The 20,921-nt window shown below is 41.1% G+C and overlaps 1 protein-coding gene across 3 annotated transcripts in view; it reads left to right on the forward strand.

Moving 5' to 3' along the window:
* ZNF565 (zinc finger protein 565) overlaps positions 1–5,005 on the forward strand; it is a 33,420-nt gene extending 28,415 nt beyond the window's left edge. For all 3 annotated transcript variants that reach the window (XM_032614584.1, XM_032614585.1, XM_032614586.1), the window contains exon 6: positions 2,836–5,005. In XM_032614584.1, coding sequence (XP_032470475.1) covers positions 2,836–4,103 — 1,268 coding nt within the window. In that variant the 3' untranslated portion in view covers positions 4,104–5,005. The remainder of the gene's footprint in view (positions 1–2,835) is intronic.
* The last annotated feature ends 15,916 nt before the right edge of the window (positions 5,006–20,921 follow it).

The raw sequence follows: 20,921 nt of genomic DNA on the forward strand, positions 1-20,921 counted from the left end.
ATTTTCTATGTCCCTTATTGCTTCTGCATTTATTAATTGGAATTATTCTGTAAGGAAGGGCTCTCCCTACTCCCTTTCCCATTCATCTATTTTTTCAAAGATTTGTTTCTATCAGTATGGGCTATTTATTTATTTATGTATTCTATGAGTTATAGTCCAAAAATATCATTGTTTATTCTGCTGTTCAAATTGCTTATTGGGAAAGCTTTGGCCATTTGGGAACACCTTCAGGTTGTATATATATTCACAATGTCGTGCAGCCATTATCACTATCCATTTCCAGAACTTATTCATCATCCCAAACAGAAACTCTGTACCTATTAAACAATAACTCTCTACTTTCCCCTCTGCCCTGCCCCTTGTTACATCTTTTCTACTTTGTCTCTATGAATTTGACAATTCTAGGTATCTCATGTAAATGTAGTCATGCAATATGTAGTTTTAGGTTCATTCATTTATCAGAATTTAATTCCTTTTTAAGACTGAATAACATTCCATTGTATGTATATACCACATTTTGTTTATTCATTCCTCTGTTGATGGACACTTGGGTTCTTTCTGTCTTTTGGCTATTGTGAATAATGCTGCTCTGAGCCTTGGTGTACAAGTATCTGTTTGACTCCCTGTTTTCACTTCTTTGGGGTATATACCTAGGAATGAAATTGCTGGATCAGCTGCTAATTGTTATGTTACTTTTCAAGGGCATTTCTTAATTTTTAAGAGTCTTTTATAAATTGTGAAGATCATCCCATTATCTATGATATAAGTTTCAAATATTTTCTCTGTCACTTGTCTTTTGACTTTGCTTTTGGTGTTTTTTGTTTGTGTGCAAGTTTTTTGTTTTTCACCTTTACATAATGGAATTTATCAGTCTTTTGATGCTTTTGGATTTTGAGTCATTATTTAGAAGGTTTCCCTATACCTAGATTATAAAGTAATCTACCACATTTCCTTCCAGTTTTTGTATGGTTTCTGTTTTCTTTTAACATTAGAACTGTATTCAGAGTTTATTCTGGTATACGGTGGTGTAACATATGGATCTAATTTTATCTTTTTCCAAATGACTACTCCCAACATTATTTATTATAAAAACTATTCTTTTCTCCTTTGAGATACCACCTTTATAATAAATTCAGTTTCCATATAAACTTTAGTCTATTTCTGGCCTTTCTATTGAGTTCCATTGGTCTGTCTCCAGAATCCAATATTTATTCATCAAGCAATCCGTTATTGCTACTATGTGCTAGGATTTGGTGACAACGGCTAGTGAAAAAGGCTTTATTTCTGCCTTTGGGGAGGTAAAAAAACAAATCAGCAGATGAGTAAGTAAATGAAACTCTTAAGTACAACTGATGAAAGTGTTATGACAATAGGACACGTTGTGGGAAAGAGAATCAAAGTATACGCTTAGGGTTATCAGGCTGAGAGCTTTTTGAAAGTATGAGTTTTAATCTGAAACCTAAAGAGAAAAGCAGCCATACCAAGGGCCCAGGACAGGATTCCCAATAGATAGAAGAACCTGATGAGAGGTCTAAGATGGAAAAGACCTACATTTATTCTAGATACTCAAAGGAGGGCTGTGGTTTGTTACACAGGGAGGAAAGGGGAAAGTATTCAATATGAAGATGCATTGTCCTTGGTGGAGATGGAGCAACAGAAGGACAACAGAGACAAGCAGGGACCTGCTTTGCCAAGAACCTGTGAACCATGGCATTGAATTTAGAATTTATTCTAAGTGCAGTGGGGAGGCTGTGAAAAAGTTTAAGCAGAGATTTTCATTTTGACTGACATCAGCATCATATGGTAGAAAGTGCTAAAAATATAGATGCCTTATTTGTATGAAATGCCCTGAATAGGCAGATTCACAGGGACAGAATTAGTGTTTCTCTGCCATTAGTGATTGCCAGGGGCTGGCAGGAATGAGGAATGGGGAGTGGCTGCTTAATGGGCACAGGGTTTATTTTTTATTTTTTTTAAATTGAAGTATAGTTGATTTACAATATTGTGTTAGTTTCTGCTATACAGCAAAGTGATTTACATATATATTTTATATATATATATATACACATATATAATATATATATACACACACACATTCTTTTTCATATTCTTTTCCATTATGGTTTAATTTCGGATATTGAATATGGTTTGCTGTGCTATACAATAGGACCTTGTTGTTGATGCATTCTATATATAGTTTACATCTTCTAGTCCCAAATTCCCAATCCAGCCCTCCCCCGCACCCCCCTCCCCCTTGGCAACCACAAGTCTGTCCTCTATGTCTGTGAGTCTGTAGCACAGAGTTTCCATTTGGGGTGATGAGAGTGTTCTGGAATTAGAAGATAGTGACAATGATTGCAGGACACTGGGAATGTACTGCAAACCATGGAATTGTACACTTTAAAATGGTTAAATGGGAAATTTTATATTATGTGAATCTTCAATTAAAATATATATATATTACTTTTAAAATATGTGTAGATATGTATGTATACACATGTCTTGGCCCTACTCCTGTAGATTTTGATTCAGTGTGGGGTGCTGTTTGGACATTTGTTTTGTTACATGGTTTCCTGGATGATTCTGATCTCTATCAAACGTGAGAACCACTGGCTTAATTTGTTTTCTTGCCCCTTTCTGGCACCGTATGAGCTCTTATCATATTTGTGCTTTCATGTGCTTTTTAGAAATTGCACAGCAATATTTGAGACTTATAGAAGCAATTCACCTATTACGGTTATTATTTTCATTTTGTCTCTCTAGTCTCCTGTAGAATTTTTAAATCTCTCTTAGAAGAAGAGAACAAGTTGTATTTACTTTTTTTTTATTTTTCAGACTTGGAGTCCAGGTGTGATAAATTTCTACAAAAAGATATCTTTGAAGTAGAGTCATTCGATTGGGAGCTGATGGAAAGCCTTACATGCTGTGCTTTTGAGGGCTCCAGTTTTAGAGATGACTGGGCATACAAAAGCCAGTTTGAAAAACAAGTAAATCATGAGTGCTCTTTCAAGCAAGTGAAAATCACCTATGGAAACATGCCCACTTTTGAGCATCATACATCCCTCACCCTACATCCCAGCAATGAGACTGGTGAGAAACTGATTGAATGTAATGAATGTGGGAAAGCATTTAGCCGTGGCTCACACCTTATTCAACATCAGAAAACTCATACGGGTGAAAAGCCCTTTGAATGTAAGGAATGTGGGAAAGCCTTCAGTCGTACCTCTCACCTTGTTCAACATCAGAGAATTCATACAGGTGAGAAACCTTATGACTGTAAGGAGTGTGGGAAGACCTTTGGTCGTACTTCAGAACTTATTCTACATCAGAGACTTCATACTGGTGTCAAACCCTATGAATGTAAAGAATGTGGAAAGACCTTTAGACAGCACTCACAACTTATTCTGCATCATAGAACTCATACAGGTGAGAAACCCTACGTATGTAAAGACTGTGGCAAGGCTTTTATTCGCGGCTCACAACTTACTGTTCATCGGAGAATTCATACAGGTGCTAGACCCTATCAGTGTAAAGAATGTGGGAAAGCCTTTAGACAGCATTCACAGCTTACTGTGCATCAGAGGATTCATACTGGGGAGAAACCCTATGAATGTAAGGAGTGTGGCAAGGGCTTTATTCATAGCTCAGAAGTTACTCGACATCAAAGAATTCATTCTGGGGAGAAACCCTACGAATGTAAAGAATGCGGGAAGGCCTTTAGACAGCACGCACAGCTTACACGACATCAGAGAGTTCATACAGGTGACAGACCCTATGAGTGTAAAGATTGTGGGAAGGCCTTTAGTCGTAGTTCGTACCTTATTCAGCATCAAAGAATTCATACAGGCGACAAACCCTACGAATGTAAGGAATGTGGGAAAGCCTTTATTCGTGTTTCACAACTGACTCATCATCAGCGGATTCACACTTGTGAGAAACCCTATCAATGTAGGGAATGTGGAATGGCCTTTATTCGTAGTTCACAGCTTACTGAACATCAGAGAATTCATCCTGGTATCAAACCTTATGAATGTAGAGAATGTGGGCAGGCCTTTATTCTTGGCTCACAGCTCATTGAACACTACAGAATTCATACTGGCTAGAAAGCCTTGATGTTAGGGATGTAGGAAAGCCTTTATGTGGAGTTCATGCCCGACTCAATATTAGATAATGCATAATGTAATTATTGTCAGAGAGCCTTCATTTGTCACCTCCATTATGGAACATCAGGTAACTCATACCAGAAGAAAATTCAATAAACATGGGAATTCTTTTTGCCTCACACTCACTGTTTACTAAGCGTCAGAGATCTTACACTGAAAAAAAATTAATATGAATATAGAAGAGCCTCCTGTTACCACTCAAAATATGTTAAACTTCTGAGAATTCCTAATAGAAAATGACCCTATTAAAACATTTTGTGACTGTGCCTTTCGCCATATACCTTACTTAACATTATCTCACTTCCAGCAATTACTGACTGTATAACATTGGGTAAATTATGTAATGTCTGTGTTCCTCAGTTTACTTATTTTTAAGCAGTGATAATTATATGTACCTAATAGAGTTTATGTGAAGATTGTCAGATATTTTATATAAAGCCTATGCTCAATAAATACTATTGTCATTAATTAATAACAGTATTACTGTTAAGGAGTTCATGTGAGAGGAGGGCCTTATGAATGTATCAAATATCCAAAGCCTTCAAAACCACTTGTTAGGATAATTCATTCTGAAAAACAGTAGTAAAGTATAGGTATTATGAGAAGATCTTCATTTAAAAGGTTGTAAATTTTGAAGAGTAGAAATTAACAGAAGAGCAGCTGAAAGAAATCTGCCCACTTAGGAATCTAAAACCACCTCCAAGTATAACTTCAAGAGAATCAAGCTAAAATTACAAACTAGAAATGAATGGCAGTGAATTCTGCATATCAAAACCAGTTCAGTGTAACCAAAGCTGTACTCCTGTCAGAACCCAAGGATTAAAGGTAGGGGCTTTGGGGGCTTCCCTGGTGGCGCAGTGGTTGGGAGTCCGCCTGCCGATGCAGGGGACATGGGTTCGTGCCCTGGTCTGAGAAGATCCCACGTGCCGTGGAGTGGCTGGGCCCGTGAGCCATGGCCGCTGACCCTGCACATCCGGAGCCTGTGCTCTGCAACGGGCGAGGCCACAACAGTGAGAGGCCCGCGTACCGCAAAAAAAAAAGGTAGGGGCTTTGGGACTTTCCTGGTGGCGCGGTGGTTAGGAGTTCACCTGCCAATGCAGGGTATACAGGTTCGAGCCCTGATCTGGGAAGATCCCACGTGCCGTGGAGCAACTAAGCCCATGCGCCACAACTACTGAGCCTGCGCTCTAGAGCCCACGTGCCACAACTACTGAGCCCACGTGCTGCAACAACTGAAGCCCACACACCTAGAGCCTATGCTCTGCAACGAGAAGCCACTGCAATGAGAAGCCCGCACACCGCAACAAAGGTAGCCCCCAATCACCACAACTAGCAAAAGCCCGCGTGCAGCAGCGAAGACCCAATGCATCCAAAGATAAATAAATGAATAAATTAATTTAAAAAATTTTTTAAAAAGGTAGGGGCTTTGTTCTCTAAGTAGATCTCCAGCACCTACTCATTGCCAGTCACATACTAAATGCATTAAATGAATGGTCAATCCTAAAAGTTAGGGGAAATTACCACATAAACCCAAGTCAACAGTAAGAACGATTATTAAAAAGAAAAGAAAAAAATGGGACTTCTCTAGTGGTCCACTGGTTAAGACTTCAAGCTTCCACTGCAGGGGGTATGGGTTCGATCCCTGCTCAGGAAACTAAGATCCTACATGCCGCATGGCACAGCCAAAAAATATAAAATCAGAAACGACAGTAGACTTAATCTGAAGGTTATTTAACAATATAATAGACAATTGACAACTCTGATATAGAAAAAAAAACACATTTAGCAGTATGAATGAGGAAGGGGTGGCTTTTTTAAAGAAGTATCAACTGTGCATGACTTTCATATATTTAGAAATCTAGAGAGAATGGATTTTTACAAAAATAAAATTGGTTCAAGAAAAAAAAATTTGGTTCAAGAAGATGGGATTTCTGAACAATCAATGATTGTGGAAGGACATAAAAAGTCATCAAAGCTCTGTCCCTTCAAAGAAAACAATTTTTTTGTTTTGTTTCGTTTTAATTATTTTTAGCTGCGTTGGGTCTTCATTGCTGTGCACAGGCTTTCTGTAGTTGTGGCGAGCGGGGGCTACTCTTTGTTGCGGTGCACAGGCTTCTCATTGTGGTGACTTCTCGTTGCGGAGCATGGGCTTTAGGCATGCAGGCTTCAGTAGTTGTGGCACACGGGCTCAGTAGTTGTGGCACACGGGCTTAGTTGCTCCGTGGCATGTGGGATCTTCCCGGACCAGGGCTCGAACCCGTGCCCCCTGCATTGGCAGGCGGATTCTTAACCACTGCGCCACCAGGGAAGTCTCAAGAAAACAGTTTAACATACAAAAACCTTAAAGTACAGATAATTCCTGAGAGAAGCTTTACAATTCATCTTCAAGGCTAAAAAATTTATGATAAAAAACTCAACAAGAATAACTCCTGAAAAACAAATTGTAGATAATAATTATCATTTGTGAAGATAAATATAAATAAAATTCCAGCTAATTTAATCCAGTCTATGAAAATTAATTTTAGATGGAATGTCTGGAACTGCACCTATTCTGGATTAAATATGTTTTTAGAATTTTGATGTTGTAACTCCAGGATGTGACAGTGATGGGGAAAAGAGCCTTGATCCAACTCCAGGGACATCCAGATCAGGGCTTGTGAATGACTGAGTAATCTTAAAAAACACATCCCCTCAGCCCTTGGGGTAGCCAGTCAGTGTCTGGGCCAGAGGACCCATTGCACCCTGATGCTATCCATCTTCTCAGTCATCGTGAATGTTCAGTAAAAGCACCTGCATTTTCTGCGTGTGCCACTGCCTACAAAGGGTTACAAAGCAATGTGCTTTATGTCATTTTTCTTTAAGTGGCTTAATGATTAGGATGTACAGTTGGAGGGGCTCAAATCTATGACATTAAAAATTAATCACTTTGAATAGCTAAAACACAGGCACAGGATAAAAATTTTTAAGTTAAATTTTGTATTCATGTAAGTGAACCTCCATACATTACCCTGTTGCCCTTTATGTAGTAATCACTGTTATCAAGTTCTTGCATATACTTCATGATTTCTCCATTTGCTTAAGTGTAGACATACACATAACACTCTTTATAAGAATGTTTTACATAAATGGTAGCAAATTTCTATACATTGCTAGTTTTGCTTATCCATACACCTTGGAAGACTGCACCATGTCAATACATATATAATGGCCTTATTTTTTAACAACTGCATAGTATTCTCTCGTATGTGTGTTTCATAATTTATTTAACCTTATCAATTTAGTTTATTTTTTGCTCTTTCCAACAATCCTATAATAAATATCCTTGCACATACATTATTTTGTATATGTAATGTATATCTTTAAGATGAATTTCTAAAAGTGGAAATGTTAGATCAAAATAATATTTTTTTTTTACTAGCAAACATCAAAAAAAAATGTATATACTTCTCTCTTTTAAACTTTCTGTCCTCACACTCTTAGAATGTACCCCCAGTGCCCCATGACCAGCTTCAATAATTATCAGCTCATGGCCAGGCTTGTTTTATCCATATTTCCACCCACTCCCCCACCTCCATGTTATTTTTGAAGTAAATCCCAGATATATCATTTCATCTATAAAAATTTTAATATGTACCTCTTAAATATATCACAAATTTAGAAAAGATTTTCACGCCTTAAAAAAATTGACAGCACTGCCTTAATACTTAACATTTGCATATCTGATAGCCAGTGTTCCAATTTCTAATTGTTTCATGAATGTCAATTTTTTGAAAGTTATTAGGATCCAAATAATGTTCACAAATTGCAGTTGATTGTTGTGTTTCTTAAGTCTCAATCTATCCATTCTCCTTCATCCTCCTCCCCCGGACCCCTCCACCCCCACCACCACCCCCGCAACTTAACTTTTCAAAGAAACTAGTTTGTTTGCCTTGGAGAGTTTCTCAGAGCTTGGTTTTTGCTGGCTCATCCCAATGGGTAGTTAAACCTGCTCCTCTATCCTTGGTATTTCCTATAAGTTGGTAGTTGATGTCTAGAGGCATGATCAGATTGAGGTTCCATTTTCGTTGTTGTTGTTAAGACTACTTATAGGTGGTTAATATTGAGAGACATAATATTTAGGTGTCTTTCTTTTTATGATGTTAGCAGCCATTGATGTTCAATTGGTAAATCTATTAATTTATTAGGGATTGCAGAATGATGATATATTATTTTTTCTTCCTTTATCAGCTAGAATATTTTTAAAAAGAGAAACATCCTTTCAACTACTGTTTGGTTATCCATGTTACAAAAAGGAAAGGCAGGGTAGATGCTTCTTTCTTTCTTCTTATTGGTTTGCAAAATAATGAGTTGGTTCCCTAACATTCTGCCATGGTAATCACTGAGTGTAGAGGGGTGTGTATGTGAAGCATATTCAGTATGTTTAAATCTATTTAAGTTGTACTCTCATTGATGCTCAAATTGTTCCATGTGTGGCTTGCGGGATCCTCTTCCATTTGATTCCTGTGTCCTTTTGATATGACCCTGCTTTGATCACTTGCCTGCTATCTGCCACAATAGGATGTTCCAGGCTCGTCTTGTTCATTTCCTAGCTCCCACCTTGAAGTAGCCATTTTCCAAGGAATCCTTTTTCCTTTGGGTATTTTGGTACTTTCCAAAATGGTATTTGGAAACTGCAGTCACTAGGTGTGCTTCATTCTCCTGGTTGGACATTTTTTTTAAGTAAATATACATTTTAGCCCATTTTAAACACATTGCTCAAGTGCCTTCAGGAAGATGGTGCATCTATGCGTCTGCCCACTTAAGAAGAGATCCCAAAGCACCACATTCATCTAACCCTAAGAAAACATTTACTGATGGGTGAAAAATGGAAAAGTCGCTTTTGTTTTCACTTGCATTCCTTCGATTATGACTAGTAGAGATGACCGTTTGTTCACATATTTGCTGACCATTGGTATTGCTTCCAGCATGCTGCCTAAAATATAGTAGGTGGTCATAAATGTTTGTTAATTGAATAATTGAATGTTCATATCCTTTATTCATTTAATATTGAGGTAGTCATATTTTTCTTCCTTAAAAGAGATGTTTTTGAGAGGAATAAATGTATATAAAATTCCTAGTACAATGCCTGAAATTCACCAAGTGTTAGTTCCCTGCCTTGCTGTTTGCCTACATTGTCATTCATGCCTCTGATTTGGCTATTTTCTACTTTAAGATAAAGAAATTGAGAGTCAGAGAGATTAAGTAGTTTGCCTAAGGCCTCTTAAGTGTAGAATCCTAATTTCAAGGACAAGGGCAAGATAGGGTAGAGTTTCATATGTACAAATTTCAGAATGTATGACTGAAAAGGAAAAAAATCAGTGTTTTTTCAGATAATCTGTAAACTGCAGTCAGTTCATGGCCGTAACAAAGAAAGTGGCAATGCTAGGATCAAAAGGATGAAAGAGCTTAGTAAGAATGGGGTTTTTGTTTTGTCCTTATAAAAAAGTAAAAATGCTCAAATAGAATACAGAGAATATAGAAAATGAGAGGGAAAAATATTTTTGTGGTACCTTAAATATAAATGTTATCATTTTTGCAAATTTCTAGCTTCTACGTTTTTAAAAATTCATGCTGTCTTTGTTATGGAAAACTTCAAACATATACAAAAGTAGAAAATATAGTACAGGGCTTCCCTGGTGGCGCAGTGGTTGAGAGTCTGCCTGCCGACAGGGGTTCGTGCCCCGGTCCAGGAAGATCCCACATGCCGCGGAGCGGCTAGGCCTGTGAGCCATGGCTGCTGAGCCTGCGTGTCTGGAGCCTGTGCTCCGCAACGGGAGAGGCCACAACAGTGAGAGGCCCGCATACCGCAAAAAAAAAAAAAAAAAATGCTCACAAATGCTAGTGTAAATTAGCATTTTTCAAAATACAGAATAAGGAAACAAGGAAAATTCACTCATTCCATGTTTTCAAAATACAGAATAAGGAAACAAGGAAAAAGCTGAAGGAAACCAAATTTTCACTCTCTTTTCAAAATACATAAGTAAAAGTAGAAATCCTGCCTTTAGGAAACATTAACATTATCTTGGAAAAGCATCAGAAATGCACACACTATCAGAAATATAGACCTAATTTACAAAATCCTAGCAGGCATTTTGAACATTAGCTATTACAAAATTACAAGACAGATAGTTCTTTGGTATATATAGCCTAAGACAAAGTGAGAATCTTGAATGCAAAAAAGAGAAGCATGTATAGGGAGCCCTTAGTAAGATAAGCAGCTTATTTTTCAACAGAAATCATGAGGATCAGAAGGCAGTGGGATGACATATTCACAGTGCTGAAAGAAAACAAAGAATCTATGGGCTTCCCTGGTGGCGCAGTGGTTGAGAGTCCGCCTGCTGATGCAGGGGACGTGGGTTCGTGCCCAGGTCCGGGAAGATCCCACATGCCGTGGAGCGGCTAGGCTCGTGAGCCATGGCCGCTGAGCCTGTGCTCCACAACGGGAGAGGCCACAATGGTGAGAGGCCCGCATACCACAAAAAAAAAAAAAAAAAAAAGAATCTATATCTGACAAAACTATCCTTCAAAAATAAAGGAGAGGGCTTCCCTGGTGGTACAGTGGTTAAGAATCCGCCTGCCAGTGCCAGGGACACGGGTTCAAGCCCTGGTTCAGGAAGATCCCACATGCCTGTGTGCCACAACTACTGTGCCTGTGTTCTAGAGCCTGCGAGCCGCAACTACTGAGCCCACGGGCATTAACTACTAAAGCCCATGTGCCCTAGAGCCCATGCACCGCAACTACTGAGCCTGCATGCTGCAACTACTGAAGCGTGCACACCTAGAGCCCATGCTCTGCAGCAAGCAAAGCCACCGCTGTGAAGTCGCCCCTGCTCGCCACAACTAGAGAAAGCCCGCACACAGCAACAAAGATCCAACACAGCCAAAAAAAGTAAAAAATATAAATTAATAAATAAACTTTCTTTTAAATAAAGGAGAAATTAAGATATTCCTATATAAATAAAAACCAAGAGATCATTGCTAGCAGACCTTCCTACAAAAACCACAAAAGAAATGCTTCAAGCTGAAATGAAAAAACACTTGACAGTAACTAAAATCCACAGGAAAAAGTAAAGAACACTGGTAAAGATAACTACAAAGATAAATATAAAATGTATTTTTTTGTTTGTAACTCCTCTTTTTCCATACCTGATCTAAAAGACTACTGCACAGCCCTTCCCTGGTGGCACAGTGATTAAGAATCCACCTGCCAATGTAGGGTACACAGGTTCGAGCCGTGGTCCAGGAAAATCCCACATGCCGTGGAGCAACTAAGCCCGTGTGCCACAACTACTGAGCCTGTGCTCTAGAGTCCGCGAGGCGCAACTACTGAGCCCGTGTGCCACAACTACTGAGCCTGCAAGCCACAACTACTGAGCCCGCACACCATAGCTACTGAAGCCCGTGCGTCTGGAGCCCGTGCTCTACAATGAGAAGCCCACGCACCACAACAAAGAGTAGCCCCCTGCTCACCACAACTAGAGAAAGCCCGTGTGCAGAAACGAACACCCAATGCAGAAAAAAAAAAAAAAATTTTGGTATATGGTGTGAGGGAGAGTCCAACTTAATTCTTTTGCATGTGGATATCCAGTAGTACCATTTTTAAAAATAAATTTATTTATTTTATTTATTTATATTTTTGGCTGCATTGGGTCTTCGTTGCTGCGCGTGGGCTTTCTCTAGTTGCAGCGAGCGGGGGCTACTCTTCATTGCAATGCCTGGGCTTCTCACTGCAGTGGATTCCCTTGTTGCAGAGCAGGGGCTCTAGGCTCTCGGGCTTCAGTAGTTGTGGCACGTGGGCTCGCAGGCTCCAGAGCGCAAGCTAAGTAGTTGTGGCGCATGGGCTTAGTTGCTCCGTGGCATGTGGAATCTTCCCGGACCAGGGCTCAAATCCCTGTCCCCTGCATTGGCAGGTGGATTCTTAACCACTGCACCACCAGGGAAGCCCACCATTTAAAAAAATACCATTCTTTCTCCCACTGGATGCTCTTGGCACTGCACTTTACTCTATCATCTTATTTTTGACCACAAGGTTCACAACTATCGCTGGGTATGAGGAGGAAGGGAAGGAGGGAATGGTGACTACTAATATGCTTTTTGGAAATTTGCAGAAAAGTTCACCCCTTTAGTCAAAGTTCTGAGGTTAACTTCATACTGGCACTTCTGCTTAGTTATGAAGTGAAATTTGAGAGAATTTTATCCGCTGCTAGCAAAACAAACGTTCCACTGAGTTTCAGTTACCAACTTTCAGTGCATTTTTTGAAAGGACATTATCAAATGAGACTTCTAAAAAATCCAACTGTACATGTTATTTGAACTGATATTAACTATCCTTAGAATGGATGGTTTTATTATTAGAAGAAAAAGAGTGATGAAATGAAGAGATGTGTTCAAGTTCCACTGCTGGATCTGGAGACATAAATAATGGAAATACTGAGAAAAATGTTGATTCAGCAGACTTCTTGGAGCCACATTATAAAAGGAAATACATACAAGACTATATAATGAAGATTCCTTTTTTAATGGTTTTATCAAATGTATAAAATTCAATGAAAATGTCATGCCACAGTATATTTCTCTATAATTATATTCTTGCAAAAATTTTTTTATTTATTGATTTGTTTTTGGCTATGCTGCACAGCATGCAGGATCTTAGTTCCCTGACCAGGGCTCAAACCCATGCCCCCTGCATTGGGAGCACAGAGTCTTAACCACTGGACCATGAGGGAAGTCCCTATTGCAAAAAGAATTTAATTAAACATACATGGACATACAGCACACCCACCTGATGATATGTCCAGAGGACGGATGCTTTGATATGCTGCCCAGATCACTGTTTCAGGACCAAGGCACTCAATCCTTCATCTGCTTAGAGCACTGGCTAGCAATGCCTTGCATCTGAGTTCCTCCTAGTGCATGCTCTCAGCTAAAGACAGGTTTCGGTTTATAACTATGTGTAGTGTTGAGGTTAACTAGATTTATTGTGGTGGTCATTTTGCAATATATACAAATACCAAATCATTATGTTGTACACCTAAACTAATCATTATATATCAATTATATCTAAATTTAAAAATTTTTTTAAAAGAAAAACACAAAAAAAAAAAAAAAAAGGAAAAACAAATAAAATGTAAAGGTTTCCATGTAATATCCCCTTCCCAGAGATAGCATGCATACACCAGAGACATTGTGAGCTTGGTTCCAGAGCACCATAATAAATACAGCAATAAAGTGAGTCACACCAATTTTTGGTTTCCCAGTGCATATGAAAGTTATGTTTAGGGACTTCCCTGGTGGAGCAGTGGTTAAGACTCCGCACTCCCAATGCAGGGGGCCTGGATTCGATCCCTGGTCAGGGAACTAGATCCCACATGCGTGACGCAGCTAAAAGTTCACATGCCATAACTAAGGAGCCCGCCTGCTGCAACTAAGACCGGCGCGACCAAATAAATAAATAAATATTGGGCTTCCCTGGTGGCGCAGAAGTTGAGAGTCCGCCTGCCGATGCGGGGGACGCGGGTTCGTGCCCCGGTCCGGGAAGATCCCACATGCCGCGGAGCGGCTGGGCCCATGAGCCATGGCCGCTGAGCCTGCGCGTCCGGAGCCTGCTTTCCGCAACGGGAGAGGCCACAACAGTGAGAGGCCCGTGTACCGCAAAAAAAAAAAATTAAAAGAAGAAAGTTATGTTTACACATACTGTAATTTATTAAGTGTGCGAGAACATTATATCTTTTTTTTCAGTACATACCTTAATTTAAAGATACTTTATTGCTAAAAAATGCTAACCTTCATCTGACAACACAGGGTTGCCACAAACCTTTACTTAGTAAAAACCACAAAATCTGCAAGGCCCAATAAAGTGAAACGCAATAAAACGAGGTATGCCTGTCTCCAATTACTAGTTGATGCTGGGGATTCCAGCCCCATTGTCCCAATTTGGAAAACTCTTAGAGGCCATCCAATTTCCACAGCTCCCCAAGGTCTGATATAGAGCACCCAAGGAAGAGGCCCTCCTGGGGCTGAGATCCAGACCTTGTTGGAGAGGGCATGGCTATGGCTCACCAAATGGCAGAGAAGTGCTAGTGGATCTTGCTGGAAATTTGCCCTTTGGAACTTGCTGGAAATCCACTCTAGTGTGTTCAAGAGGAAGTGTCTCACCTGAGGCACTCTGCTATAAAACCACCCAAGGGAGGTACTAAAGAAAGCTGCAGGCCACTAGGTGCTGCTTGGCTGCTATGCACTGTAGTGCAGGCCCTGGTTCTGGAGAAGCTGAGAACACTGTAGGAACCTGGTGCTGGAGAAACTGCCCACACTGTAGGAGCTGGGCACTGGGGAAGCCAAGCACATTGTCAGGAGCCTGGCAATCGAGCACACCAGATCCAGGATGCAGAACCCTTTTTCATTCTGCAGTCTCTCTCCATCAACCTCTACTGATGAAGCTTATCATCATGCCAGCTGGCAAAGGAAAAATATTTGTTTAATGGGTCCATATTTGTTTTCACAAAGCAGACAAAAGGGCACATTTAGGAATATTACTCAGCCATAAAAGAAACGAAATTGAGTTATTTGTAGTGAGGTAGATGGACCTAGAGTCTGTCATACGGAGTGAAGTAAGTCAGAAAGAGAAAAACAAATACCATATGCTAACCCATACATATGGAATCTAAAAAAAAAAAAAAGTGGTCATGAAGAACCTAGGGGCAAGATGGGAATAAAGACGCAGACCTACTAGAGAATGGACTTGAGGATATGGGGAGGGGGAAGGGTAAGCTGGGACAAAGTGAGAGAGTGGCATGGACATATATACACTACCAAACGTTAAATAGATAGCTAGTGGGAAGCAGCCGCATAGCACAGGGAGATCAGCTTGGTGCTTTGTGACCACCTAGAGGGGTGGGATAGGGAGGAAGGGAGGAAGACACAAGAGGGAGGGGATATGGGGATATATATATATGTATAACTGATTCACTTTGTTATAAAGCAGAAACTAACACACCATTGTAAAGCAATTATACTCCAATAAAGATGTTAAAAAAAAAGGGCAAATTTAGAGCTAAACGGCAATAAATCAATAATCAACACAATCTACCCCTTTGACTAATTATCATCCATATGCACCCTCTACACAGGTGTGAACCTCTATACAACAGCAAAAACAAGAAAAACTTTATGGTTGTATCTAACAAGATACAGCTGTCCTCCTTACAGATGAAGAAATTCTCACCCTTTCCCCCAAATGAGGAGATGCACAGACCCCAAATAAGGAGATGCACAGACCCAGTCATTGTATCCATCGCTGGCTATATTACTACTCAAATTCAGTCACTCTGACTAAATATTAGTTTAAGGCCAAATTGTAAATTAACTTCCAACAACTTGCATATAAAATAAAAATGGATGAAGGAAAGAGAAGAAAACAGTTAGCATATACAAATAATAGGCAAACAGGAAATATGCAAAGTCACTACAATCCTCATTTTTGTAACTGGTCACCAGGTCATAATTGGTATCTTCCTTCTTCCACAACCCATTCTGCATTTCCACTACCCTCAGCCAGAACCTCAGCTAGGTTCTTTACCTGGTGGGGTAATCTGTTTTGATTGCATTGTTTAAGGAGGGTTCTTTTACCTCAGCATTATTTTTATTGTACTTACATTTGGCGTGGCACGGTATCAGTCAAAAAACTTATTCTGGGAATTCCCTGGTGGGCCAGTGGTTAGGACTTTATGCTTTCACTGCTGAAGGTGCAGGTTCAATCCCTGGTTGGGGGGAACAAGATCCTGCAAGCTGCATGGCATGGCCAAAAAAAAAAAAAGGTAATTTTATGAAAGTTTAGTTTTATTTACTTTTTTATTTTTTTATTTATTTATTTTTGGCTGCATTGGGTCTTCGTTGCCGTGCGCAGGCTTTCTCTAGTTGCGGTGAGTGCGGGCTTCTCATTGTGGTGGCTTCTCTTGTTGCAGAGCACAAGCTCCAGTAGTTGTGGCACGCAGGCTCAGTAGTTGTGGCTCACGGGCTCTAGAGCACAGGCTCAGTAGCTGTGTCACAGGGGCTTTGTTGCTCCGTGGTATGTGGGATCTTCCCCGACCAGGGCTCGAACCTGTGTCCCCTGCACTGGCAGGCATATTCTTAACCACTGCGCTACCAGGGAAGTCCCAGTTTAGGTTTATTTAAATTTAACTTTATACTCACAGGATTGAACATACTAACAGGATTATTAAAATGCATTGTTAATCAGTACACATTAAACTGAAAAATTTGTAAAGGAAGTACAAGCAATGGAGCTACAAGTATGACCAGAAAACATAGTGGAGCTATTAAATTGTTGGAAGAATTATAGGAATAATATCTTATATAACAAAGCTTTGGCACCCAAAGAGATTCTTCTGAATCTTATTAGATGCATTTAAAAATGCAGCAAGAACTGTTAAAATGAAGCTCATCAAAGAGCTGAATTAATGAAATAATATATTTTGTTCAAACACTGGAGCTATGATACTGAAATTTGTTGATTGGTTGGCATCAAGGTGAAGTTCTACACATCATCAGTCTTCTGGTTTCAACCGGTCTGGGGTCTAAGTTCTTGAGGCCAGCAGTTTTCATCTGGTGGGAGTCTGGTTCCTTACAGGAACAACTTAGGAATGTGTGTCAGACCTTTATGTCTTTCAGGAAACTGGGAGTTCAGTGACTCTGCTACATGGTTGATTTATAGTCTAAATTGTTACCAGTTTCCCAGCCCAACAACTATTTCTTATTTCTACATCTTCACATTTCCTAATCATTTTTTAAATTTTTTTATTTTTTGGCGGTACACGGGCCTCTCACTGTTGTGGCCTCTCTCGTTGCGGAGCACAGGCTCCGGACGCGCAGGCTCAGCGGCCATGGCTCACGGGCCCAGCCGCTCCGCGGCACGTGGGATCCTCTCCAACAGGCACACGAACCCGTGTCCCTGCATCGGCAGGCGGACTCTCAACCACTGCGCCACCAGGGAAGCCCTCCTAATCATTTTTAACTCTTGAGTCAGCCTTTTGGGACTCTAGGGAGGACTGAGAGACTAAAGCAAAAGCCATTTACTTAAAAAATCAGGGACACAGGAGCTTGTATATGGTTTTAAGCTCCATATCGCCCCTAAACAATTAACATTAATTCCTTCATATAATAAAGTTTTCAGGCAGTGTTCACATTTCCCCATTGGGTCATATTATTTTTAAATTTTTTGTTTGTTGAAAACATATACACATTGCTTGTTCAAATCAGGATCAATAAGTATTACTGAATGAATTTGCTGATTTCAGGAACAAATTATCCTTTTATGACTGGGGGAGGCTGAGTATATTTTTGTGGTTTTGTTGTTGTATTTGGAGGGTTTATTTATTTATTTTATATGCATAAAATTTCCCTGTAAGGATACACAAGAAACAACACAGAATGGTTCCCCTGGAGAGGAACGCAGAGAGTCCTCAGAGGAAAGAAGACTTTTCTTCCTATTCACACTTAACGAATTTTAAACCATCTTGAGCTCATGATCTATTCAGCAACTGGGTGGATAAAAGTAAGAAGTTTTTAAAAAGCAAGTCCTAAAACATCGTCAAAAAGAGTTGGTGTGTGGGAAGGTAGGGGTGGGAGGAGCTGTTTTTCCAGACTTGCCACAAGATGGCAGCAGAGAGATACCAAAGCTTGGTTCTGGACTCTGGAAGGCTGCTTGGCTGGAATCAGTCTCTCTCCCCACTAATGATTGACAGGTAAATCCTGGTGGGTTCCTGCCCACCTCTATCCTGAGCTGTGAGACTGTAGCTGAGCTAAAACACCCTCAGACTCCTGACCAACAGAAACTGTGAAATAATGTTCATTGTTGTTTTAAGCTGCTACATTTGTCACTTGGCATTTATATATTAGAACTCATACCATTCCACCAAAAAATATTTGAGTATGTATTTCTAAAGTGTAGAGACTCATTTTTTAAAAACACAACCACAACAGCTATAAAATTTTAAATTATTTACCATAATAAAATATCCAAGCAGTCTAGTTAAGCACACACTGATATCTGCAATCTACTTTGACATGGATCAAAAAATGATATGGGGGACTTCCCTGGCAGTCCAGTGTTTAAGACTCCGCGCTTCCACTGCAGGGGGCGTGGGTTGGATCCCTGGTCAGGGAACTAAGATCCTACATGCCGGGCAGCACAACCAAAAAAAAAAAAAAAAAGATGTGGCTTGATGGATTGATAGAGGCATAGATGGCTAGTTCTGTGATAAAGCAAATGTAGCAAAATATTTATTATAGAATCTAGGTGGTGGGGACATGAATGTTTACTAGAAGGTTTCTTCACCCTTTCTGTATCTTTGAAATTTTTCATAAAATGTTGAGGGAAAAGTCAATCATTGTCCAAATTTCCAATTGTCTTAAAAATGTTTGGGTTTTTTTTTTACTGTTTGTTCATATCAAGATCCAAATAAAGTCCACATGTTGAGATTGGTTGGTATATAAGTTCTGTGTTCTTTAAACCACAGAATTTTGGTGCCTTTTTGTTATAGCAGTAAGTGTTCATGCTAACACAGGGCAGCAGGGCTTACATCCCCCAGCTGGTTCTTTATCCTGAAGTTGAGCCCTTTTGTCCTGCAAGTGGATGAACCCATTCCTAAAGGAAACCTGAGTGATGGCAGCAGCAGCTTCTTGCCTAGGGCTTCCTGACCAAGGTCAGTGTTACAGGGTGTGTTCTGGACTCTATCCCTGCAGGGGCAGCATCAGAGAACAACTTTCCTAGGTCAGTTTTCCTAGGTCCTGAGACTCATTCCTACAGGACTAGCCTAAAAGCAAGGCATATGTCCAGGGCAGTTGCACAGAGCCCCACACTCATAAGTGTGGTAGGTTTTTGTTTGTTTGTTCTTTGACCGAGAGGCTTGCAGTATCTTACTTCCCCAAGCAGGGGATCAAACCCGAGTTCTCAGCAGGGAAAGCGCAGAGTCCTAACCACTGGACCTCCAGGGAATTCCCCTCAGAAGCATGAGGTTTAATGCTCTGTGGCTGCCATCTTGTAATTCTTCACGTTATCTTTGAATTTGTGTTTTATAAGTGAAGTCGGCTGGGACGATGGAGCAGGCGCCAGGGACTTGGAGCCTGAACTGTGTGCATTCTCTCCTCCCACCACTCTCCACCTCCCTGAGACAGGCTCTTAGCTGCCTATTCTTCTGCCTCCTGGGGGCCTGGGCGTAGGGAGGGTCAAGGTCCACCACACACATCCCATGGCCTCTGAGGGTAGGGCAGAGTGGCAGCTACCCCCTCCTCAGTTGGCACTCCACGGCACATTTAGCAGGTGACCCGGCAGGGGCGAGGGTCCTGCCCACCTTTGATCCAGGTTTCTGGCTCTTCTTGGAAGGGAAGTTGCATCACCCTGTAGGGAGCAAGCCCGTGGGAAGGAGAGATGCCTTGTTTGACTTCTCCACCTCTGGCCAGGGCACAAGTTGGTCCAGTAGCTGGTGGGGAGAGGAGGAGAACCCAGCAGCCAGCAGCCGTGTGTGTACGCACACACAAAGTTGCAAGGCAGGTCCCCCAGGTGACTGTGAGAGTTTGTACTCACCCCAGGGTATCCCTTACTCTAGGGAGCATGACATTGTATAGCAAATTAAAAACACCATGACAGGTTAAGAGCAATCATGGAAAAAAGAAAAAAAGCTTTATATTTTAGTTTTTTTGTTTTTTTTTTTGCGGTACACGGGCCTCTCACTGCCGTGGCCTCTCCCGCTGAGGAGCACAGGTTCCGGACGTGCAGGCTCAGCGGCCATGGCTCACGGGCCCAGCCGCTCCATGGCATGTGGGATCTTCCTGGACCGGGGCACGAACCCGTGTCCCCTGCATCGGCAGGCGGACTCTCAACCACTGTGCCACCAGGGAAGCCCTATTTTAGTATTTTTAACAGCAATTTTCTTTCCTGCTGTTTGAACGAGAGATCCCACATTTTCATTTTGCACAAGGCCCCATAAATTAGGTAGCAGCCCAGCTTAGAAGGCACTCCTTCAGCCTTTCCAAACTTTCTGGTATCCAATTCTCGGAGCAGTTTCTATTTTCTTCCCTGAATACTGATCCTACATGACTGCAGATAACAGGGGACAGCTGGGTAAGTGAGCACATGTGCGGCCACTTCCCGGAGATGCCCAGAAATATCTAGATGACTAGAATCTAGGCGAAGCACTGAGGTCCTTCTTTGTTAAGTGGGTGGGAGCGACCAAGTTAGAGAACATTTGGGTTATATTGTATTTCCTTCAACGAATATTTATCAAATCTACCCATGCGGGACTTCCCTGCTGGCGCAGTGGTTAAGAACCTGCCTGCCAACGCAGGGGACACGGGTTCGAGCCCTGGTCCAGGAAGATCCCACTTGCCGCAGAGCAACTAAGCCAGTGCACCACAACTACTGAGCCCATGAGCCACAACTACTGAGCCCATGTGCCTAGAGCCCGTGCTCCGCAACAAGAGAAGCCACCGCAATGAGAAGCCCACGAACCGCAACGAAGCGTAGCCCCCTCTCCGCAACTAGAGAAAGCCCCCGCGCAGCAACAAAGACCCAACGCAGCCAAAAAAAAAAAAAATCCACCCATGCGCCAGGTGCTGGGGATGCAGTGAAGTCTAAAGTCAACAGATAGATAAATAGAGCAACTACACCGTTTTCCAGAGTGAAGAACTGAGTGCGGAGGTGGGGGTAAGATATGAATGAAGAAG

Source organism: Phocoena sinus, chromosome 19, assembly GCF_008692025.1.
Source record: "Phocoena sinus isolate mPhoSin1 chromosome 19, mPhoSin1.pri, whole genome shotgun sequence".
Classification (NCBI taxonomy): domain Eukaryota; kingdom Metazoa; phylum Chordata; class Mammalia; order Artiodactyla; family Phocoenidae; genus Phocoena; species Phocoena sinus.